The sequence below is a fragment of the Orycteropus afer genome, unplaced genomic scaffold, assembly GCF_000298275.1.
Source record: "Orycteropus afer afer isolate SDZICR_OR568_19922 unplaced genomic scaffold, OryAfe1.0 scaffold00195, whole genome shotgun sequence".
Taxonomy (NCBI): domain Eukaryota; kingdom Metazoa; phylum Chordata; class Mammalia; order Tubulidentata; family Orycteropodidae; genus Orycteropus; species Orycteropus afer.
In genome coordinates, this window is record NW_006921782.1 from 219134 (window position 1) to 241858 (window position 22725).

General features: G+C 37.9%; 1 protein-coding gene across 1 annotated transcript in view; it reads right to left on the reverse strand.

Annotated features, from left to right (window-relative positions):
• The window catches only part of CCDC191 (coiled-coil domain containing 191), a 149583-nt gene that overhangs the window by 52252 nt on the left and 74606 nt on the right, over nucleotides 1–22725 (reverse strand). Inside the window, exons 9-13 of the mRNA XM_007947851.1 lie at nucleotides 19377–19629; nucleotides 13779–14239; nucleotides 12878–12990; nucleotides 10162–10244; nucleotides 9311–9412 (exon numbers count right to left, since the gene is read on the reverse strand). Coding sequence (XP_007946042.1) covers nucleotides 9311–9412; nucleotides 10162–10244; nucleotides 12878–12990; nucleotides 13779–14239; nucleotides 19377–19629 — 1012 coding nt within the window. The remainder of the gene's footprint in view (nucleotides 1–9310; nucleotides 9413–10161; nucleotides 10245–12877; nucleotides 12991–13778; nucleotides 14240–19376; nucleotides 19630–22725) is intronic.

Genomic DNA, 22725 nt, shown 5'->3' on the forward strand with positions numbered 1-22725 from the left:
CCATGGGGCAAAGAGAAAGTCTCAAGAGAAATTAATAAAAGGAAATTCCTGGCCTGGATGGTTTCACTGATAAATTCTACCAAATGACATAAATTTTAAATATTCTCTTCCAGAAAATAGAAAAGGAAACATTTCTCAACTTGTTTTATGAGACTACCATTGCCCTAATGTCAAAACAAGGCAAATACATTATAATAAATGGAACTACAGACCAGTATCTCTCATAAACACTGATAAAACATTTTTAACAAAATATTAGAAAATCAAATCAAGTAATATATAAAAAGATAACATGTCACAACCAAGTGGGGTTCATCCCAAGAAGGGAAGACGATTCAACATTGAAAAAACAATGTTATGATATTAACAGATGAAATAACAAAAACTATTGATCAGAAAACTACATAGATGCAAAAAAAAAAAAAAAAAAAAGCCTTCAACAAAATTCTACATCCATTTATAAATACTCTGAGGAAACTACGAATAAAAGGGCACTTCCTTAACCTAAGAAAGGACATTCATGAAAAAGCTACAACCAGCATCATACTTAATAGGGAGAGATTGAATGCTTTCCCTCTAAGATCTGGAATAAGGCAAGGATGCCTTCTCTTGCTACTCCTATTCAACTTCACATTAGATGTCCTAGCTAGAAAAAAAAGAAATGAAAAGCAGATTAAACAAGAAGAAATAAAATTGCCTTTACTGGCATACAACATGATTGTCTATGTAGAAAACTCTAAAGAATCCATTAAAAAAAGAGCAATAAACAAAACAAAACTCCTACAACTAGTGAGTGAGTTTAGCAAGGTTGTAGGATACAAGGTCAATATATAAAAGTAAATCGTGTTCCTATATAGTACCAATGAACAACTGGAATCTACTTAAAAAAAAAAAAAAAAAAACACAATAGCACCAAAAAAATGAACTACTTAGTTATAAATTTAACAAAATATATGCAAAATCTGTGGAAAACTACAAACACTGATGAAGGAAATCAAACAAGATCTAAATAAATGAAGAAATATACTATGTTCACAGATTAGAAGATTCAATATTGATAAGATGTCAATTCTCCCTTATTTGATCTATTGATTCAATGCAATCCCAATGAAAATCCCAGCAAGCTTTTTGTAGTTAAGGACAAGTCTAAAATATTTATATAAAAAGGCAAAGGAACCAGAATGGCCACAAAATTCAGTTCTCTTTGGGTTTTATTTTTGGACAAATTTTAAAGAGTGTAGGCACATGAGAAGAAGAACACTGCATCAGGACTGGAGGAAGACTCATCTGTGATATGCAGATGATACAACCTTCTTGCTGAAAATGAAGACAACTTGAAGCACTTATTGATGGAGATCAAAGATAATTGCCTTCACTATGGATTACATCTCAACATAAAGAAAACAAAAATCCTTACAAGTGGACCAATAAGCAGTATTATGATAAATGGAGCAAAGAATGACTTTGTCAAGGATTTCATTTTACTTGGATTCACAATCAATGCCCATGGAAGCAGTAGTCAAAAAATCAAATGATGCACTGCATGGGGCAAATGTGGTGCAAAAGACCCCTTTAAAATGTTTAAGAGCAAAGATGTCACTTTGAAAACTAAGGTGCACATGACCCAAGCCATGGTATTTTCAATGTCCTCATATGCATGTGAAAGCTGGATAATGAATAAGGAAAAACGAAGAGTTGATGCATATGAATTGTGGTGTTGGCAAAGAATACTGAATGTACCATGGACTACTAGAAGAATGAATAAATCTTTCTTGGAAGAAGTAGAGGCAGAATGTTCCTTAGAAGCGAGAATGGCCAGACTTTTCTCTCATACTTTGGTCATGCTGTCAGAAGGGACCTGTCCTTGGAGAAGGATTATCATGTGGGGTAAAGTAGGGAGTCAGTGAAAAAGGGACAGACCCTCAGCAAGATGGACTGACACAGTGGCTGTAAAGATAAGGTTCAAGAATGGCAATGATTGTAAGGAGGATGCAGGACGGGGCAGTGTTTTATTCTGTGTGCAAAGAGTTGCTATGAGTCAAAACTGTCTTGATGGCACCTAACAACAACAACAACATATATCATCTATTTTGAAGTCTCTGTTCAGATCTTTTAACCATTTTTTGAGTTGTTTGTTTTCTTATTGTGAGGTTTTAAGGGTTCTGTATGTATCCTAAGTCAGATCCTTTATGTGACTTGCAAATATTTTCTCCTAGTCTGTGGCTTTTCTTTGCTATTCATAAGGTTTTCCCTGGCCAATTCTCTGAGAAGTAGACGGCCTCTTCCTTCTTCCTAGTCTGTCTCAGTCTATAAGCTGGGCTGTTACCTGTGCACCAGGTGCATCTCGCTGGGTTTTAAACACCAGAGGCTCAGCCTCAAAACTCATGTCTACATGTCACCACAGTAGGACAAACTGACAGACAAGTTTGTCTTGCTGTTGGAGACCTCTCGTATCACTCCCACCTGGGTCCCTGTGGCTGACTGTACCTCTGTCTGGCTTCCTGGCTTTTAATACCCTTTCCCCTGCTCTTCTGGCCTGCTGCTTTGGGCATCCCTGAGTTGTCCCTGGGGCTGACTGCTCTTCTGTCCGCGTTCCTGGCTTTTATCCCCTTTCTCCTGCTCTTCCGGCCTGCTACTCTGGGCGGGCCTGAGTTTCCTATCCTCACCTAATCCCTTCGGCTGATTGCTCTTCTCTCTGGCTTCCTTTGGCTCAAGGCAAAGAATACCAGAAAGATGTCTACTTGTGTTTTATTGACTATGCAAAGGCATTTGATTGTGTGGATCATGACAAATTATGGATAACATTGAGAAGAATGGGAATTCCCGAGCACTTGATTGTACTCATGAGGAATCTGTACCTTGACCAGGAGGCTGTCGTTCGAACAGAACACTACATGGTTTAAAATCAAGAAGGGAGTGTGTCAGGGTTGTATTCTTTCTCCACACTTATTCAATCTATATGCTGAGCTAATAATCCGAGAAGCTGGACTGTATGAAGAAAAACATGGTATCAGGATTAGAGGAAGAATCATTAACAACCTGAGATATGCAGACGATACAACTTTGCTTGCTGAAAGTGAGGATGACTTAAGGCACCTACTGATGAAGGTTGAAGAATAGTCTGCAGTATGGATTATGTCTCAATATAAAGAAAACAAAAATCCTCACAACCGGACCAACGAGCAGCATCACAATAAATGGAGAGAAGATTGAGGTTGTCAAAGAATTCACGTTGCTTGGTTCTACAATCGATGCCAACGGAAGCAGCAGTCAGGGCATTAGATAACGTGTAGCATTGGGAAAGTCAACTGCGAAGGAAGTGTATCAAGTGCTGAGGAGCAAGGATATCTCCTTGAGGACTAAAGTGTGTCTGACACAAGCCATGATATTTCCAATCGCCTCGTATGCATGTGAGAGCTGGACAATGAATAAGGAAGACCGAAGAAGAGTTGATGCTTTTGAGTTGTGGTGCTGGCGAAGAATGCTGAAAGTCCCGTGGACTGCTAAAAGAACTAACAGATCTGTCCTGGAGGAAGTGCAGCCAGAATGCTCCTTGGAAGCAAGAATGGCCAGACTTCGTCTCACCTATTTTGGTCATGTTGTAAGAAGGGACCATTCCCTGGAGAAGGATGTCATGCTTGGTAGGGTGGAGGGTCGACGAAAGAGGGGGAGGCCTTCAACGAGATGGATTGACACAGTGGCTGCAATGACGGGCTCAAGTATAGCAGGGATCGTGGAGCTGGCGTGGGATCGGGCAGTGTTTCGTTCTGCTGTGCATGGGGTCGCTATGAGTGGGAAATGACTCGACGGCACTTAACAACAAGTCTGTGGCTGGTCTTTTAAGTCAATCAACATTTTCACAGAAGAAATGTGTTTAATTTTGATAAAGTCCAATGTATCAATTTTTCTTTCATGGGTTATACTTCTGGTTGTATCTAAAAATTGCTGAACCCGATTGCTCAGATTCTTTCTTATATTTTCTTTTAGAAATTTTAGTTTTATGTTTTATATTAGGTCCAGGGTTCATTTGGAGTCGAATTTTAAAAAGATTTGAAGTATGTGTCACCATTTTTTTTTTTTTTTTGCATATGGACATTTGGTTGTTCCAGCACCATTTGTTGAAGACTATCTTTTCCACATTGAATTACATTTGTACCTTTGTCAAAACCCAGTTAAACTATATTTGTGTAGGTTTATTTCTAGATTCTCTACTCTATTGATTTATATGTCTATTCCTTTGCTAGTACCACACAGTCTTGGTTATTGTAGCCTTATAAAATAAGCCTTGAAATTGGATAAAATTGGCCAGAGGACACTAAAGAGACCTAACAACTAAATGCATAGATCCAACTGAAGTGGATCCTGGGCATTTGTGGAAATCTAGTAAAATCCAAATAACACCTGGAGTTAATAGTAATGTATTAAAGTTGGTTTCTTAGTTTTGACAAATGTATCACAGTAATACAACATTTAAGGGAAATTGAAACTGAGTGAGGGGTCTATAAGAGCTATCTCTGTAACTTTTCTGTACATCTAATGTATTCCAAAATAAAAAGTTTATTTTTAAAAAATGACTTTCTACATACAAAAAAGTGTTCTGAAGAATTCTGAATGACAAGTAGAAATACTCATGATAGACTCTTAAGTGAAAAAAAAAAACAGCTTAAAAACAGTACATACCTACCAAAAAATAAATTGCTACTGAGTCGATTCTGACTCATAAAGACCCTATAGGACAGAGTAGAATTGTCCCATAGGATTTTCAAGGCTGTAAATCTTTGTGGAAGCAGACTGCTACATCTTTCTCCCCTGGAGCGGTTGGTGAGTTTACATCACCAATCTTTTGGTTAGCAGGTGAGTGCTTAACCACACTGTACCACTAGGGCTCTTATACAATTATATACACACAAATTATCTACTTAACTATTGAGAGACAGAGAGAGATGCAAAGAGAAAAAGACCAGAAGTAGATATACTAAGATATTAAGAGAATTTACTTCATAGTACTGAACTCATAGATTATTTTTTCTATCTTTTTTGTATTTCACAAATTTTCTACAATGAGCAGATATTTTTACTATGAAAGGAAAACATTTTTATACTCTATATTTTATTCTCTCTCTCTCTTTATATATATATATATATATATATACACACACACACACACACACACACACACACTATATTTTAAAAATTGTCTCATTGGCTTACAGTAGCATGGTCCCAAATTATTCCATGAGATGTTACCTGGTGCTTCCTAAAAAAAAAGGTCCTGTAGTCAGATACATGTGACAATTTAGAACACTGTGTCCCTCTTCTGGACAGTCATAATGCCTGGTAGGACATTAAAGAAAGAGTTCTATGAAAATGCCTCTAATTTCTCTAAGATCTTCATGGATCCTGCCTTTATGACCTTCATGATCTTTAATAGCCTGTGTAGTAGAAGACAGCATATGGTGTACTACATAAGCTCTGGCAGATGTGTATTTTTGGCCTTATCTTCCCAATTGTTGTTGTTTTTAGGTACCGCAGAGTCATCTCTAACTCATAGTAACCTCATGTACAGTAGAACAAAATACTGCCCAGTCCTGTGCCAGCCCCACGATCCTTGCTATATCTAAGCCCATCATTGCAGCCACTGTATCAGTACAACTTGTTGAAGGACTTCCCTTTTTTTGTTGTCCTTCTACTTTGCCAAGTATGACATCCTGCTCCAGAGAATGATCCCTTCAGATAACATGACCAAAGTAGGTGAGATGAAGTTTGGCCATTCTTGCTTCCAGGGAGCATTCCGGCCGCAGTTCTTCCAGGACAGATTTGTTAGTTCTTTCCACAGTCCATGGTACTTTCAACATTCTTTGCCAGCACCACAACTCAAAAGTATCAATTCTTCCTCAGTCTTCCTTTCTCATTATCAGCTCTCACATGCATATGAGGCGACTGAAAATACCATGGCTTGTTTCAAGTGTACCTTAGTCTTCAAGGAAATACCTTTGCTCTTCAGCACTTGAAAGAGGTATTTTGCAGCCAATTTGCCTGATATTTTGACTGCTGCTTCCATTGGTGTTGATTGTAGAACCAAGTAATACGAAGTCTTTGACAACTTCAATCTTTTCTCCATTTATCATGATGCCACTTTATTGGTCCAGTTGTAAGGATTTTTCTTTTCTCTATATTGAGTTGTAATCCATACTGTAGACTATAGTCTTCAATATTCATCAGTGTTTCAAGTCATCCTCACTTTCAGTGAGCAAAATTGTGTCATCTGCATAACATAGCTTGTTAATAATGAGCCTTTATCCAATCCTGATGCCATGTTCTTCTTCATACAATCCGGTTTCTTGGACTATTTATTCAGCATACAGATTGAATAAGTATGGTGAAAGGATACAACCCTGACAAACTCCCTTTTTGATTTTAAACCATGCAGTGTCCCCTTGTTCTGTTCGAGTAACAGCCTCCTGGTCTATGTACAAGTTCCTCATGAACACAATTAAGTGTTCTGGAATTCCTATTCTTCTCAATGTTATCCACAATTTGTTATAATCCACACAAATGCTTTTGCATAGTCAATAGAACACAAGTAAACATCTTTCTGGTATTCTTTGCTTTCAGCCACGATCCATCTGACATCAGCAATGACATCCCTCGTTTCATGTCCTCTTCTGAATCCTGCTTGCAATTCTGGAACTTCTCTATCAATTTACTGCTATAACTGTTTTTGAATTATCTTCAGTAAGATTTTACTTGCATGAGATATTAATGATATTGTTTGATAATTTCCACATTCTGTGGGATCACCTTTCTTTGGAATGTGTACAAATATGGATCTTTTCCAGTCAGTTGGCCAGGAAACAGTCCTCCAAATCTCCTGGCATAGCTAAGTGTGTGCCTCTAGTGAGGCCTCTAGTGAAACATCTCAGTGGGTATCCTGTCAATTCCTGGAGCCTTGTTTTTCACCACTTCCCTCAGTGCAGCTTCAACTTATTCCTCTAATACCACTCGTTCTTGATCATACGCCACCTCCTGAAATGGATGAACACCAACCAATTCTTTTTGGTACAGTGACTGTGTGTATTCCTTCCATTTTCTTTTGATGTTTCCTGCATCATTCTATATACTGCCCATAGAATCTTCCAATGTTGCAACTTGAGTCTTAAATATTTCTTCAGTTCTCTCAGCTTGAGAAATGCTGAGTGTGTTCTTCCTTTTTGGCTTTCCAACTCTGTCTTTGCACATTTCATTATAACAAATGACTTTGTCTTCTTGAGCTGCTCTTTGAAATCTTCTGCTTAGCTCTTTTATCTTGCCATTTCTTCCATTTGCTTTAGCTACTCTCCATTCAAGGGCAAGTTTGAGTCTCTTCTGACATCCATTTTGGTCTTTTCTTCCTTTCTGGTCTTTTTTAATGACTTTTTGTTTTCTTCATGGATCATGCTCTTGATGTCATCCCACAATTCCTCTAGTTTTCAGTCATTGGTGTTCGACGCATCAAATCTATTCTTTAGATGGTCTCTAAATTCAGGAGGGATATTATCAAGGTCATATTTTGGCTTTCATGGACTTCTTTTAATTGTATTCAACTTCAACTTGAACTTGCAAATGAGCAGTTGATGGTCTTTTCCACAATCAGCTCTTGGCCTTGTTTTGGCTGAAGATATTGAGCTTTTCCATCACCTCTTGTAACAGATGTAGTTGATCTAATTCCTGTGTACTCCATCTGGTGAAGTCCATGTATATAGCTGCCATTGGTGTTGTTGAGAAAATGTATTTGCAATGAATAAGTCATTGGTCTTGCAAAATTCTATCATGCAATCTCCAGCATTATTTCTATGTCCATGGCCAACTTTTCCAACTACTGATGATTCTTTTTGTTTCCAACTTCTCCATTCCAGTCAGCAGTGATAATCAGCACACCTTGATTGCATGTTTGGTCAATTTCAGACTGCAGAAGTTCATAAAAATCTTCAATTTCCTCATCTTTGGCTTTGGTGGTTGGTGTGTAAATTTGAATAACAGTAGTATTAACTGGCTTTCCTTGCAGGCGTATGGATATTATTCTATCACTGACAGCATTGTACTTCAGGACAGATCTTGAAACATCCTTTGTGATGATGAATGCCACACCATTCCTTTCAAATTGTCATTCCTGGCATAGTAGATCATATGGTTGTCTGATTCAAAATGGCCCAAACTGGTCCATTTCAGCTCACTAATGCCTAGGATATCAATCTTTATGCATTGCATTGCATTTTTGACAACTTCCAATTTTCCTAGATCCATACTTCATACATTCCATGTTCCGATTATCAATGGATGTTCTTTATCCATGTCATTAAGGTAGGCTCTACTCTGAAGAGGCAGCTCTTTCCCAGTCATATTTTGAGTGCCTCCTACCTAAGGGGCTCATCTTCCAACACTGTATCGGCCAATGTTTCAGGTTTATTCATAAAATTTTCCAGTAATATTTCAGACAGTGTTTCACTACTGTTAACATTTTCACTGGCTAATTCTTTGAGAAGTGGATGGCCTCTTCCTTCTTCTGAGTCTGTCTCAGTCTGGAAGTTCCACCAAAACCGGTCCACCATGGGCATCCCTACTGGCACAACCTTCAGCCTCATCACAACATGCTTGCCACCACAGTATGACAAACTGACAGACAAGTTTGTCTCCCTTAGCTGTTCCAACTGCTCTGCTCACTTCCTGGGCTTTCCCTTGCCTGTTCTTGCTTGGCCTGTCTACCGCTACTCCTTGCCACTGCTCCCTGCCACCTGGGGGCTGTCCCATCTCCCCAATTAGAATTTAATAATCTTCAGAGTAAGAGCTTTATCTCTTTTTACTTCTTTGTGTTTTCTTCCACTTGTTCATTCACTTATTCATTCATTCAATGAATGAATTCATTCATATTTGCTGAATCCCACAACATACTAGACACACTGCTACCAGATATAATAATAAGCAACACCAAAGTGGTCCTTTTGTTCTTACAGAGATTACAGTTTAGTTAGGGAGTCAGAAATTAATAGAACAACCACAAAATACATGTGTAATTACAAGTACTGGTAATGATCTGAAGGGAAAGATAACTTTATGAGAGTTTATAAGGTGGGACCTAACCTAACATTGGGTGGGCAGGATGCTGGGGCTGAGCAGGAAAGACTAATCTTGAGAAATGAGATAAGATCTGAAGACGAGGCAGAAAAAGAAAGCAAAGATGAGAAGAGTGTCCCAGAGAGTTCTGGGGTGGGACAGGTGCACAGGCCCAGAGTATCACACACTAGGCCTGAGTTAACTGACCAAACAGACTAACCATTTTCTTCAGTCTCTTTTCTTCTCGTTTTCTTTCAAGCTGAGCCTCCTTTTCTTCTGCTTCCCTCTTCTGATGCTCCTCCTCTTGGGCCTTTAACTGGGCCTGATAAAGAATAGAATGTGTAAAAATCAGAGCTCTCAATTTGTATGGAAATAAGATCTTTTATGTTGGGGAAAGTCAGGTATGTACACACAGCAGCTGCCCCATCTCTGGGAGAAGTCTGCACTTTGTGATAAAATTAGAAAACCTGACTAACGTGTGGATAGTTGTGAAATTTAAAGATTTCTGCAAAAGAACAATTTTCTATTTGGGAAGGTGAGACTGAGGATGAATAAGATAATTTTTCAGCATAAAATGATTATTTTTCCCTTCTTAATTTCAACAGTGAAATTTAAAAAGAGAAAAAAAAAAAAAGTTTTTCTTCATTTCACCAAAAAGCTACTCTTGGAATTGTTCATTTAGTTATCATTTACTTCTGGCAGCTTGGGTCAAAACTTTGGAAAATAAGAAACATTCCCCTTTGCAATAAGAACTATTTCCCCTTGCACACTTATCAGAGTGGTCATCTACCCATAACTTTCTAGTCTTGGTTACGTGACAATGTCCCAATCTGCTAGCTCCCATCAATTTTTGTAATATTCTTTCTGCTACACTAATGATATTGATGTTTTCTTCCTTTTTTCTCCTAATATTGTCACAAAGTTCATGCCAGTAGGCAAAAGACTGTTTCCCAAGTTGGTTTACTCTATTGTCTCAAGAGGCTTGAACAAGCAAGTTCATTGAAATCATTTTTCAATAAAGACCTATACAAGTCCTTTTTCTTGCCTCAGTTTGCATTCTGTATTTATTACCAATTTCTCTTCTTCTTGTTTTTTCTTCCTCTCTGCCAAGATCCGCCTACGTTCAGCTCGCTGAATTGCTCTCTCTTCCATGGCTAGAAAATAGTAAAAGAGTTCCAATATAAAAAATATGAAGAACACTTCAAAAGAAATGTCTCCATTTCATAAGCAAAAGTTAGTGTTATTATTAGGGCTTTCTTTTAAGTTATTTCATGAACCCAAAAATATATATGTATTATGCATTTAACTGCACACTCTAGATTAAAGACCTACAATTCCAACCTCAGCAGTGATGAACAATTTGCAGATTGTTTTTGTTTCCATTTCTACTAGGATACCTATTTACTGCCCTTTCCATTTATTTATTTAGTCTTGTGATTTGAGTAAAAGTTTATAGAGCAAATTCATTTTCCATACAATAGTTCATATACATTTTGTTTCACGATATTGACTACAATCCTCATAATGTAACAGGTCTCTTCCCACTTCCACCCTGATAACTGTTTACTGCTTTAAATAGGATGATAGGCTTGATGATAGGCTTTTGTTACCTACACTCAGAAATCAGAATTTTAATTTGACAATCCTTTGATGTGCAGAAACTTTAATTATAGCTAACAAATACTTTGAGAATAGAATCATTCTTCATATCCCATTAAGTGAGTCTGCTAATTTTCCTTAAGACTCTGTACATATGTCTGTATATGTAACAACAACAACAAACAAACTGAAGTTTGGGGTCACGATGAATACATTTTAATCTAGTTTTCAGGGGTGGATATCCAGATGGGCAGGAAATGGAACTGTACCAGGCATTTGGAGTACTGGCATCAGAACGAATTTGAGTGTCAGACTTGTGTTCTTGACAGTCTACTAAATATCCATCCAAAAGAAGCAAATGTGCAAGATGGTCTGATAATATGACTCTGTAATCACTTGGGGCTTACACAGGAAGGGGAGCATGGGTGGGAGGGGTAGCAGAGTTCTGCTTCCCTAAATCAGCCAATAGTTACTCTCAGTTCTTTGTGCCATGTTAAAGAAAAGAAAATTCAAGTTCCAATTTGAAGAATGAATAAATAAAAAACACACCAGACTATTATTTTTTACAGACACAAGGACATGCTTCATTGCAAAAAGTGTAATGGTGGTGCCAGAAATGGCGGGTGCAAGAACATCTTTTAAAAGGAAGAAAAAGCTCACAAGATCAAAGGGAGACACCCTTGAAAAGCAGAGGCTCTGTATATGTCCCTTCCCTACTTTTTAGAGCTACTCATTAAAGGCTACTTGAAAAGTAGCTTGAAAATCTAAAATGTGCTAACTCTTTGATCAAGTAGAAGAAAAAAATTTTTTTTCAGACTATCACACTGAACTGGGCATTTCCTGATCAGCCTTAGGGTCGGCAAAGGCAGCGTGAACTGCTGCCAATGCAAAGACTGTCAATTTCTTTTTTAATAGGGGTTGACTGCAGGCACAGTGTTCTTCAGAGCAACAATTCTGCCACAGTTGAAAAGGTACAGGTTTACAAATCACAATATAATCTTCAAAGTGCCTACTAATATACCAAAGAAACCAAAACTAAACTGACTCCCATCAAATTGATTGCAACTCATAGCGACACCTGCTTGGGTTCCGAGGTGGTATCTCTACAGAAATAGATTTCCTAGTCTTCCTTCTGAGGAGTGGCTGGTAGGTGTGAACCTTCTGGTTAGCAGTCAAATGCCTTAGGCACCATGACACCATATAGACAAATATATATACAGTGAGTGACTAAGTACTGAGTAAGAACATTTAACAGATTTACTAGGTGGGTTTTGAAGAATGCTTCTCACATTTCTATTTTTGTTTAAATATGGTTTTGGTAGCATAGTGCCTAAGGCACTTGACTGCTAACCAGAAGACTGGAGGTTCAAACCCACCAGCCACTCCTCAGAAGGAAGGTTGGGCAATCTACTTCCATAGTGATACTGCCTCAGAAACCAAACGAGGGGTTGCTATGAGTTGGGTTCAACTCGACGGCAAACAACAACAACAACATGTGCATGAAAAATATTATCAAATCAAAATGTTTGCCTTCTAGATTTCATTAGTAAAAGTCTATCATAAAGGTATAACTCATTATCAAATGATATAATAATACCTTAACTTGAATTGCCGTGAACTGATAAATATATTAATGTTATCAAATGACAGGTAATCTTTATCAAAGCTTATCCTTAGCAGGACCTCACTTTTCTCTTTTGTATAATTGTCTCATCTTTTTTTTCCCCCACAATCCAATTCCAAATTATAGAAATATAATATACTTTTCAGTAATTTTTGTATGTGTGCTGCCTAAAAAGGGCATAAAGGTTTGTAGAGGGGCAGAAAAAAAGTAATGGCACTTTCTGGTACATTCTACTACTGCTGTGTCTACCCCTCAGACTCTGACCACTCTTAGAAGGTACTTCTATTCACAACAGAAGCTGGGTGGGAGTGTGGCTATACCTATACAAACTAGCCTCTTGGGCCAAGGTATATGCATAAGGAAAATGTGCCCTTATAAATTTCCAATTTAGAGAGTTCATTTGTGAATTAGGCAAGATTACTCCAGATATGGAATACAGAAATTTTAACATGGATTTTTAAAATTGACTCTCAAAACCTGGGAGTTGTGAAACTTCAGTCCCTGCATGTTCTACTGTAGGAAAGGAGAAGACCACCACCCAAACTATCACCAAGACAACCCTGCCTTTCAGTATGGGATGGGGGGCCATCGGCTGCCTTGGGCTCCTTCTGGGTCCAGAAACAGAATTTTGGGAGTCACTTCTACTGCCCTCAGTCCCAGGTGAAGCAGCAGGTGAACTGAGGGAAAAAAAAAGAAAAAGAATTCAGATCAATAACCAGCTTCCTTCAAATCCTTTCACCTGACAATCTCCAAGAATTTTACAAACTTTAATTAAACCGTACTCTCTGAGCTAACTAATTATTATTATTTCCACTGGATAAATGGGTGTGATGAGGTGGGAAAAGTTGAGTAATTGGCCTGAGCCTACAACATGAGTCAGGCCTCTGACTCTCATCCTAGTGCTTCAAATCAATAGATACAACCACTTCTTATCCTACCATTTATCATACATACTGTTTGTCTCAAGCACATCTGAAACATTCTAAATAGCTTTTGAGAAATTGAGAATCTTATTCCAGGCCCCAAAAGCAAGTGATATTAGGCTTTAAACCAAACAACTACAAATGTAAGCTAGGTAATTAGCCAGCCCAGAGGTGGCTCCATTTGGACCTAATGTCTCAACTGGCTTCTCAGTACTACGTACAGTCAGAAAACTAGCTAGAGTAAGTAATAATTTTTCTCTTTTACTGTTTTAGTAACAGAGCTCCTCAGATAAAGGTAACTGTGACCTTTCTCTAACTGTACAACTGGAACATCCTAAGCAGCCACTTGCTTTAAATACCTGTTTATATCTGTCACAAATCAATCACAATGTACAGGGCTTCTTTGCTTTGAGAGTGCAGAATAAAAGAAAAGAAAAGATCATGGAGGTTGGAAACAGGGCAAAGAAGTTCAGGAGCCTCTTGCCCCATAGAAGAGACCCCAAATAACCAGTCCAAATTGTATTCTGATACAATGGACATACTTAAGAAACATCTGACATGTTCTTTTCAGTTCCTCCTCTTCTGTGGGATTTGACAGGCTGCGGCTCTGTGTGCCTGTGACTGCTGCGGCACGCTCCTCTGCCCACCGAGCCTCTGCCAGCCGCTGGTTTTCCTTCAGCTCGAGAATTATTTTCTGCTGTTCCTGAAGTTTCTTCTTTTGCTTCTCAATCAGCTGCTGCTGGAAGATGTGGCGGGTGTGGAAATGGCCCAAGCAAATGGGCTCTGCTTTTTGGTTGGTGGTTCTGAGCTTCTCATTGCTGCCAGGCTGTTGGGAGGGCTCAGGGTCCACAGTCTTGGGCTGCTTATTGTCAGGCGTGTTTAGAGGGACATTCTGAAGGGGAACCTGAAAGGTACTCTTTGTTGGTCTTCCTAGAGGCAGACTCAGCATACAACCACTGCTCTCCAAAGGAGGCTTTTCCCACAAGGGGGACTCAGCAGTCACCTGAGGGAGAAGAAACACGTCATACATCTCAGCTATTTAAAGAATCGTGCTAATGAGATCCTATGTTCATCCAGGTAGCATTGTTCTGCTTAGTGGCACAAATGCCCTGTACCCTAGCCAGAGCTGGTCTGTGTGCCTGGCCTGGCCATTTCAGAGGCTGCCAATCTTAGCTTTGAGAGTCACATTGGAAGCTGGGTAGGAGTGTGGCTACACCTATACCAAACATCCCAATGGGCCAGGACATCTGCAATCAGGAAAATGTGCGCTTATAAATTTCTAATTTGGAGAGTTCACTTGTAAATTAAGCAAGATTATTCTAGATACAGAATACAGAAATTTTATGTACATGATTTGACTCTGAATTCTACAGATAATTGGAAAATTTGTGGCTAAGGATACATGTATTCTATCCTTTGAAAACTAAGGACTACTTTAACAAATCAATTAATAATTCTGTTCTTTCAATACCTCTCTTGCCACTAGACAATTAGTCACTTCTTTTTTTCCAGGGGATTGATTTATTCCAGGATTAAAGCCTAGTTTTTAGTCTACAGCTATTCCTGAGTTATTTGTGGGAAATAACTGCAAGCCCAAGATCACTGAGTAAATATCTGTATTACATAATAATGTCCCCTAATAATATTTTATATTGCATTGGGAAAATTTGGGAGCTCTTAGAGTGTAGTGCCTAAGGCATTCAACTGCTAACCAGAAGGCTGGTGGTTTAAACCCACCAGCCACTCCTTGGAAGAAAGACTGGGCAATCCACTTCCACAGAGATATCACCTTGCAAACCCAAGGAGGGGTTGCTATGAGTCAAATCAACTCAACAGCAGCGAGTTCGGTTTTTGTTTTGTTTTGTTTTTTAGGCAAATCTGCTTCAAAAGACCTCTTTAAATTGTTAAAAAAGCAAGGATGTCACTGTGAAGACTGAGGCATACCTGACCCAAGCCATGGTATTTTTAATTATCTCATATGCATACAGAAGCTGGACAGTGAATAAGGAAGACCAAAGAAAAACTGATGCCTTTGAATTATGGTGCTGGTGAAGAACACTGAATACCATGGACTACCAGAAGAATGAACAAATCTGTCTTGGACTTTACTTCATGTATTTTGGATGTGTTATCAGGAGGGACCAGTCCCTGGAGAAGGACCTCATGCTTGGTAGAGCAGAGAGTCAGTAAAAAAGAGAAAGACCCTCAATGAGATGGACTGACACAGTGGCTGCAACATCAGGCTGGAACACAGCAAGGATTGTGAGAATGGTGCAGGACTGGGTAGTGTTTTATTCTACTGCACATCGGGTCGCTATGAGTCAGAACAGACTTGATGACACCTAACAACAAGAACAGTAATATTTTGCACTGACATTCTACTTAATAGTTTTCAAAAGCTTTATCATATAAATCTCACTTAATAAATTGAGGTATCATACTCAATACAAGTTCTATAGCGAGGAGAAGGAAAATAAATTCTTACTCAGAAAACTTATCCTGGCCAAAAAAAAAGTCAGAGTTAAAATGTCTCTTTCAGAATGGTTTGATTCCATGGTCTAAGGTCTGATCAGTTTTGATTCTGTCATCTGCAGTAGTATAAAGAAAAAAAATAAGAAAAAAAATATTCTGAATTACCTAATTTTAAAAAGCTTCTAACTGTCTCTGAATAGCCCTAATAGGATACAATACTCAGGTACTTAAAAGTATCTTTCATGATGATGGAAATGCTTTCTAAAGGCTCAGCTAAAGTGAAAGGATATGATATATGGAAATTCTGACATGATTAAAGACTTTTAAAATAACCTTTTATTTCAGAAATGTCAGTGGACATTTATTCATGAGAATACCTGCTTAAGTAATTTAGAATGAAGCAGGACATATATTTTAGGCTCTTTTAAACTTTGTGGTAATGACATGTTATTTCCCCAGCAAGACTTAGTAAAAGCCTTGAGTACAGCAACAAGATTTCTTTTGGATCATGCTAACTTTTAAAGGTAAAAATAAGAGAATAAAAGAAAAGCTTAATGGTACAAATTGTGCTTAATAGAACAGGACTGAACAGTCTGGCCTAATTAGAGAAAATCACCTATTAGCTAACTGATAATTTTGAAAAATTTCAAGTATAATATATGTGTTCCTGGGACATGAGTTCCTACGAATATGTAATTAATGATCATCTAACTAAAGATTTTATATTTTCATTTGTTCATGTTATACTCTACACTCTAGAAAAGATTTATCTAGTAATCCACAAAGTCTATTATAGCCCTTCATTTTCATTTACTCCACTTTTTTCAACATTATTCTTTCTTGATAAAATTTTTTGTTCTCGATTTCAGAGACCTGTAGGGTTATTTTCTTAAATCGTATATATATATATATACACACGATTTATACACACACACAGAGCAAGCACACACACAATTATTTTGTTTTAAATAAGTAAAAAGTACTTTCAGCTGATTTTTTTTTCCCTTTGAAAAATAGTAACAGTGGAACTTTGTAAGCTAAAATGTTCCACACAGCTATTTCTTAAGACAGAAGATGCCCCTGGATCTCTGGAGACAAAATTATCTAACTGACATTAAGGATGATAAATTGCCTAAGAGAAGGGACCAAAACTATTATATAAGTCCAAATAAGTATCTTCATGATCCTCTATTTGCTGAGACACTAAACTTAAATTACAATCAGCCTATTTTGCTAACAGTAATCAGGGTAAAAAGCAAGGCTGGGACCCTCCAGTGCCCAACCAAATTACAAGTCTGATTGAAGTATTTAACAGTATTCTGTAGAGGGGGTTGGGGAGTAAGCAAAAAGAGGGAAGTAATTCTTTCAAAAAGGGCTTCTAAATATGACAGTAAGTGCTACTTTGAAAGCAAAAACTAACTCTTGAAAAAGTTAACTGTGTATAAAATCAAACACCATAAATAAACCAAAAAGACAAATAACAAATTGGAAAAAAATATTTGCAACATATACAATAATCAAAGCATCAATAATCTTAAAAATACAAAAAGCTCCTATAAGAAAAATATAATCAACTAGAAAAACGGGCAAAGGATATGAAAAAACAAGTCACTCTGTATCCACAGCTATATCTAGCTATTTAAATGACTAACAAAAAAATGTTTAACCTCAATGTAATCAAAGAAATGCAAATAACTACATGAAAAATATTTTACCTGTCAACTTGTTGTTGTTGTTGTTGTTATGTGCCTTCGAGTCAGCCCTGACTCATAGCGACCCCTCCTCGGGTTTCCGAGGCAGTATCACTACGGAAGTAGGATTGCCCAACCTTCCTTCCGAGGAGTGGCTGGTGGGTTTGAACAGCCAGCCTCCTGGTTAGCAGTCAAGTGCTTTAGCCACTATGCTACCAGAGCTCCCACCTGTCAACTTAGGCAAAGATAAAAAATACGCTATTATGCAGGAAAGCAGGCATTTGTTTTGGTACAACTTGTTTGGTACAATTTGGTAATGGTCTTTAAAAAATGTACATTTTACAGTTTGGTATTTATCCTAAATGAAGCATCATGAATGTGTGCAAAGATTTAAGTACAAGGATGTTTGTCGAAGCACTATTTACTGCAGTGGCAAACTGGCAACAACTAAATGTTCATCAACAGAGAAGGAGTTAAATAGATTCTAGCCTGTGGTTCATGATAAAAATCACAGCCCTTAAAAAATGATGGCACAGAATGACAGTCCTTAATCAGGTTCTTCTGTAGACTTCTAAGAAAAAAAAATACATGTGCCCCACACTCAGAAATTCTGATTTACTAGGTCTGATTCTGTTTATACTCCCAGTTGAGAATTATTGCTGCAGACAGATAATTAGTGAAATAGAAAATGCTCATGCTATCTATACCTCTGGTAGCATAGTGCCTAAGGCACTTGACTGCTAACCAGAAGGCTGGCAGTTCAAACCCACCAGCCACTCCTCGGAAGGAAGATGGGGCAATATACTTCTGTAGTGATACTGCCTTGGAAACCCAAGGAGGGGTCGCTATGATCGGGTCCGACTCAACAGCACATAACAACAACAACAACAACAATGCCTAAAGCACTTGACTGCTAACCAGAAGGCTAGCAGTTCAAACCCACCAGCCATTCCTCAGAAGGAAGATGGGGCAATCTACTTCCATAGTGATACTGCCTCGGAAACCCAAGGAGGGGCGCTATGAGTCAGGTCTGACTCGAGGGCACATAACAACAACAATAACAACATACCATGAAAATGCAAAAAAAAAAAAGAAAAAGAGAATAATTACATTACTATTAAGAAGAAAAAAATCATAGCTTCCCTTTCCCTACATTATGGCAGACTAGCTATCCTCAGGGAGCTCTGGTAGCATAGTGGCTAAGGCACTTGACTGCTCACCAGATGGCTGGCGGTTCAAACCCATCAGCCACTCCTCGGAAGGAAGGTTGGGCAATCCTACTTCCGTAGTGATACTGCCTCGGAAACCCAAGGAGGGGTTGCTATGAGTCAGGGCTGACTCGACGGCACATAACAACAACAACAACAACAGCTATCCTCAATGACCTGCCTGAAGAAAATCTAAAAGTTAACATAAAATATTAAAAGAAACAAATTTGCATATTTCTGAATAGAGAAGAGACTAGCTGGCTGTACATCAGCATCTTAATGGTGGTTATCTCCAGGGTGATGGAATTATAAACTCTTTTTGTCTATGATTTTCTCCTATCAAATTGCCACAATTTATATGATTTTTCTTATTAGAAAAAGAAAATTTAAAAAATTGCCATCTTGTAAGTCACAAACTCATTTAGAAAGGAAATGTCCACAGATCGAATATGATGAGTTCAAGAATTGTAAACAATGCTTTATCTATCTGTTCCTGAAGGGTCTTTCACTTAGATTGTTTTAAATTCTCTTTGTATATTATGTCTCTACCCGGTTTCAATGAAGTTTATATGCAATTATAGAAAGAGATTCATTTCAAGAAAATAACCTGCCTGAAAGGTACCTTCTGTGCCCTGCAGCAGCTCTAATCTTTTAGATAGCCTAGGCAAGGCAATCTGAGACCCTCTATCATACCCTAGACTATAAAAATGCAACATGCCAATGCAAATGTTTAATAAGCAGGAAGACCAAGTAGAGGGAAAACAGGTACCTCTCCATCTCTTGTGGATGGTTCCACAGTGGCTGTTGCCTTCTCAAGTGGAGTACTTGTGCCTGAAGACTCATTTGCACTTAGTTTCCCTAGTGATGCTGCCTTCAGCACCGCGTCCATTTTCTTCCTGGTTTCTTCCTTTGTTAGAGCCAGCTCTCTCTTTCGGATCTCTACACAATGCCAATGCTGCCATTCTGCGAAGTAGTGTCGTAGAACTTGCTTCCGGTAATATTCAGTGGCCACTTGTTGTTTTCTAAGCAACAAAACACTTCCATTAAAATTAAGAATCATTTGCAGTTTGTTAATTCATGATACAAATGATGATATAAATGAAACAGAAGTCCAAATGAGTCTCAGAAATGCCCCATCTTAGCTCATCCTTTTACATTAAGCTAAATAGAATCACTATAAATTCCCCAAAGCAAAGCTTCTCCTCATAGAAGGCTGTGACAACTTAAAACATTACTTCAGAAGAAAGACTGTTCTGTTCTATCATGTCACAAAGACATTAAATTTTTGATTACCATAAAATAGTTTCTGTCAGCTTTTGGAGAGGAAGAAGCAAAAACAATAGGTTTATAAAAAATGAATGGATGTTGGGGAGAGACATTCAGTATTAATGCTTGGAAATCTAAGAAACTCAAAGATGTGTAAGAAAGTAGAAGTGAAAGTATACCACGTAACAAGTGAACTGTCAATAACTAACTACAAAACTTATAAAAGTCAAAGTCAAACTAGGAGAGTTGACCTTGTGAAAAAAAGACTTGGTCAGGGAGAAGATCTCAAAAGAGAAGGGCTCATTATCATACTGAATGGCTGGCTGCCTTGTGAAGATACTTACTAAGATAGAAAAGCGTGAAAGGCAAAGACAGGGCACTTGCTTTCATAGAACTCATACTATGTTAGAGGTTTGGTTCAGTTTCTTCCAGAAGAAGATGCTCTTTGATTCCTAGAAAGTTTATGAACATTAGAGCACATGACTGAGTGGAGGTGGGAAAGGAGTCACGGCTGACCACATTCCCTTCCCCAGTGGGAATCTCCATTGATATACAGGTGGCAGAGTTCAAGCACAGAGGTCTCAGATCTAGAAGTAGATTACTAAAGAAGTGAGCTATAGAGCTTGAAACTAATTATATGGCATGAGAGATCATTTTTGAGGTTTAAAATCTAATATTGCTCAGATGCCTTCTTGGCTTTATCTTATAAAGGTTGACTTGAAGAAGTTCTCTCTAACACTGCATATCTACTTCTGTTAAACATAGAATGCTTAACTCTCCTCAGGGTCTCTTGGGGTCATCTCAAGAAAACCATATAGTACTTAAGTCTGTAAACCAAAAGAACATTTTTACAGTTCTTAAATGCTTAAGGGCTTTTAAACCTTTTTTTTACTGTCACTTCCAGTAAGAAAAAAATATAGTATACTGTGATTCAATATACAAGTTTGCATGCGTGTATAAAACAAAAGCATACATAACTGAAACAAAAACTCAACCAAACAATATTTACCCTTACTACAAGAGGCACTCTGACAATTTCTATTCTATTTCTTAAAAAAAAAAAAAAAAAAAAAACAGGGTGGAGGGAAAGGGGTTAAAACTCTTATTTTGAAAAAGGACTCCTCAAGAGTCATAGAATTTAACCTATGGCAGAGGAATTGGATGAAACAACCAATGGAGATAAGAGTAGATCCAATTGAGAAAATGAACGAGCACTAATAGCAACTATGCCAATAGCATATTTTACTGTATTTAATTGCTTCCTTCTAATGAACTGATCATAATCCTCAATAAATACTTGATGATTGACTGACTGATGGTTTTTGTAACAAAAGTACAATTCAGAAAGTAATAAACAAATCTATCTCAGAAAAAAGTACATTCAGAACACTCCTTGGAAGGGAGGAGGGCAAGACTTTGTCTCATGTACTTTGGATATGTTATCAGGAGGGATCAGTCCCTGGAGAAGGATATCATGTTTGGTAAAGCAGAGTGTCAGTGAGAAGAAGGAAGACCCTCAATGAAATAGATTGACACAGTGGTTTCAACAATGGGCTCAAACACAGCAATGACTGTGAGAATGACGCAGAACAGGCAATGTTTGTTTCTGTTGTACAGAGAGGCGTTAAGAGTTGCAATCAACTCAATGGCACCTAACAACAGCAACAATAAATATTTATGTATTTTACCTTAATGGAAACAAGTATCTAATACAAGATTGACTAATCTTGAATAAAAATTTTTGGAGAAATAATAATAATAAATCAGGTAGCAAGGCAAACAAACAAACAAAAAAACCTTACAACACTTTACTGATGTGAGTGAAGATCGCAAATTTCCACAGGATAGAAGATGTACAATGCTTTGTCTGATTAATGTGAAATTTGATTTACATCAATCTGCTCAGGAAGGGGAAGTGTGAAATTTACCTGATGTGTTAATTTCATGTTTTTACAGCATAAACAGCCAAAAGCAGCACTGGGATTTTGAGTGACAGGGAGAAGATTATTTGGATACTATTAAAAAGCAAAGAGAGAAGAATTTCTGTAAATATAACAAAAAGACTAAACAGCAAAAAGATGAGTTAAAAAAAATGCAAGTTAACTATTATACTTGGAGTTCACTATGTAATGGTCTTATACGGGATTTGAAAACATATTTAAGATAGCTATGTAGCTATGTTTGTGCAGAAAAGACTGAAGGTGTCAAGGATTTCATTTTACTTGGATCTATAATCAATGCCTATGGAAGCAGCTATCAAGAAATCAAATGACTTATTGCATGGGCAAATCTGTTGCAAAAGACCTCTTTAAAGCATTAAAGAGCAAAGATATCACTTTGAAGACTATGGTGCACCTGGTCAAAGCCATGGTCTTTCAATAGCCACATATGAGTGTGAAAGCTGGACAATGGATAAGGAAGACTGGAGAATAATTGATGCATTTGAATTATGGTATTGGTGAAGAATACTGAAGGTATCAGGGACTGGCAGAGGAGCTCTGGTGGCATAGTGCCTGAGGCATTTGACTGCTAACCAGAAGGCTGGCAGTTCAAACCCACCAGCCTCTCCTCGAAAGGAAGATAGGGCAATCTACTTACATAGGGATATTGCCTCGGAAACCCAAGGAGGGGTCGCTATGAGTCAGGACCGACTCAACGGCAGTAACTTTGGTTTTATATATATATAGTGAATGTGTTTTCTGTTGAGAAATGTTTGCTTCTGATTGCTTTAAACTCATGAGTCAGGATCTGAGGGAAGGAGTGGAACTGTCCCTTCCCTCATCTCCCACACTGTGTGCCTACTGACCACAAATCATGGCTTAGACTCTTATTAGCTGTTCTCTGTCAGGTTT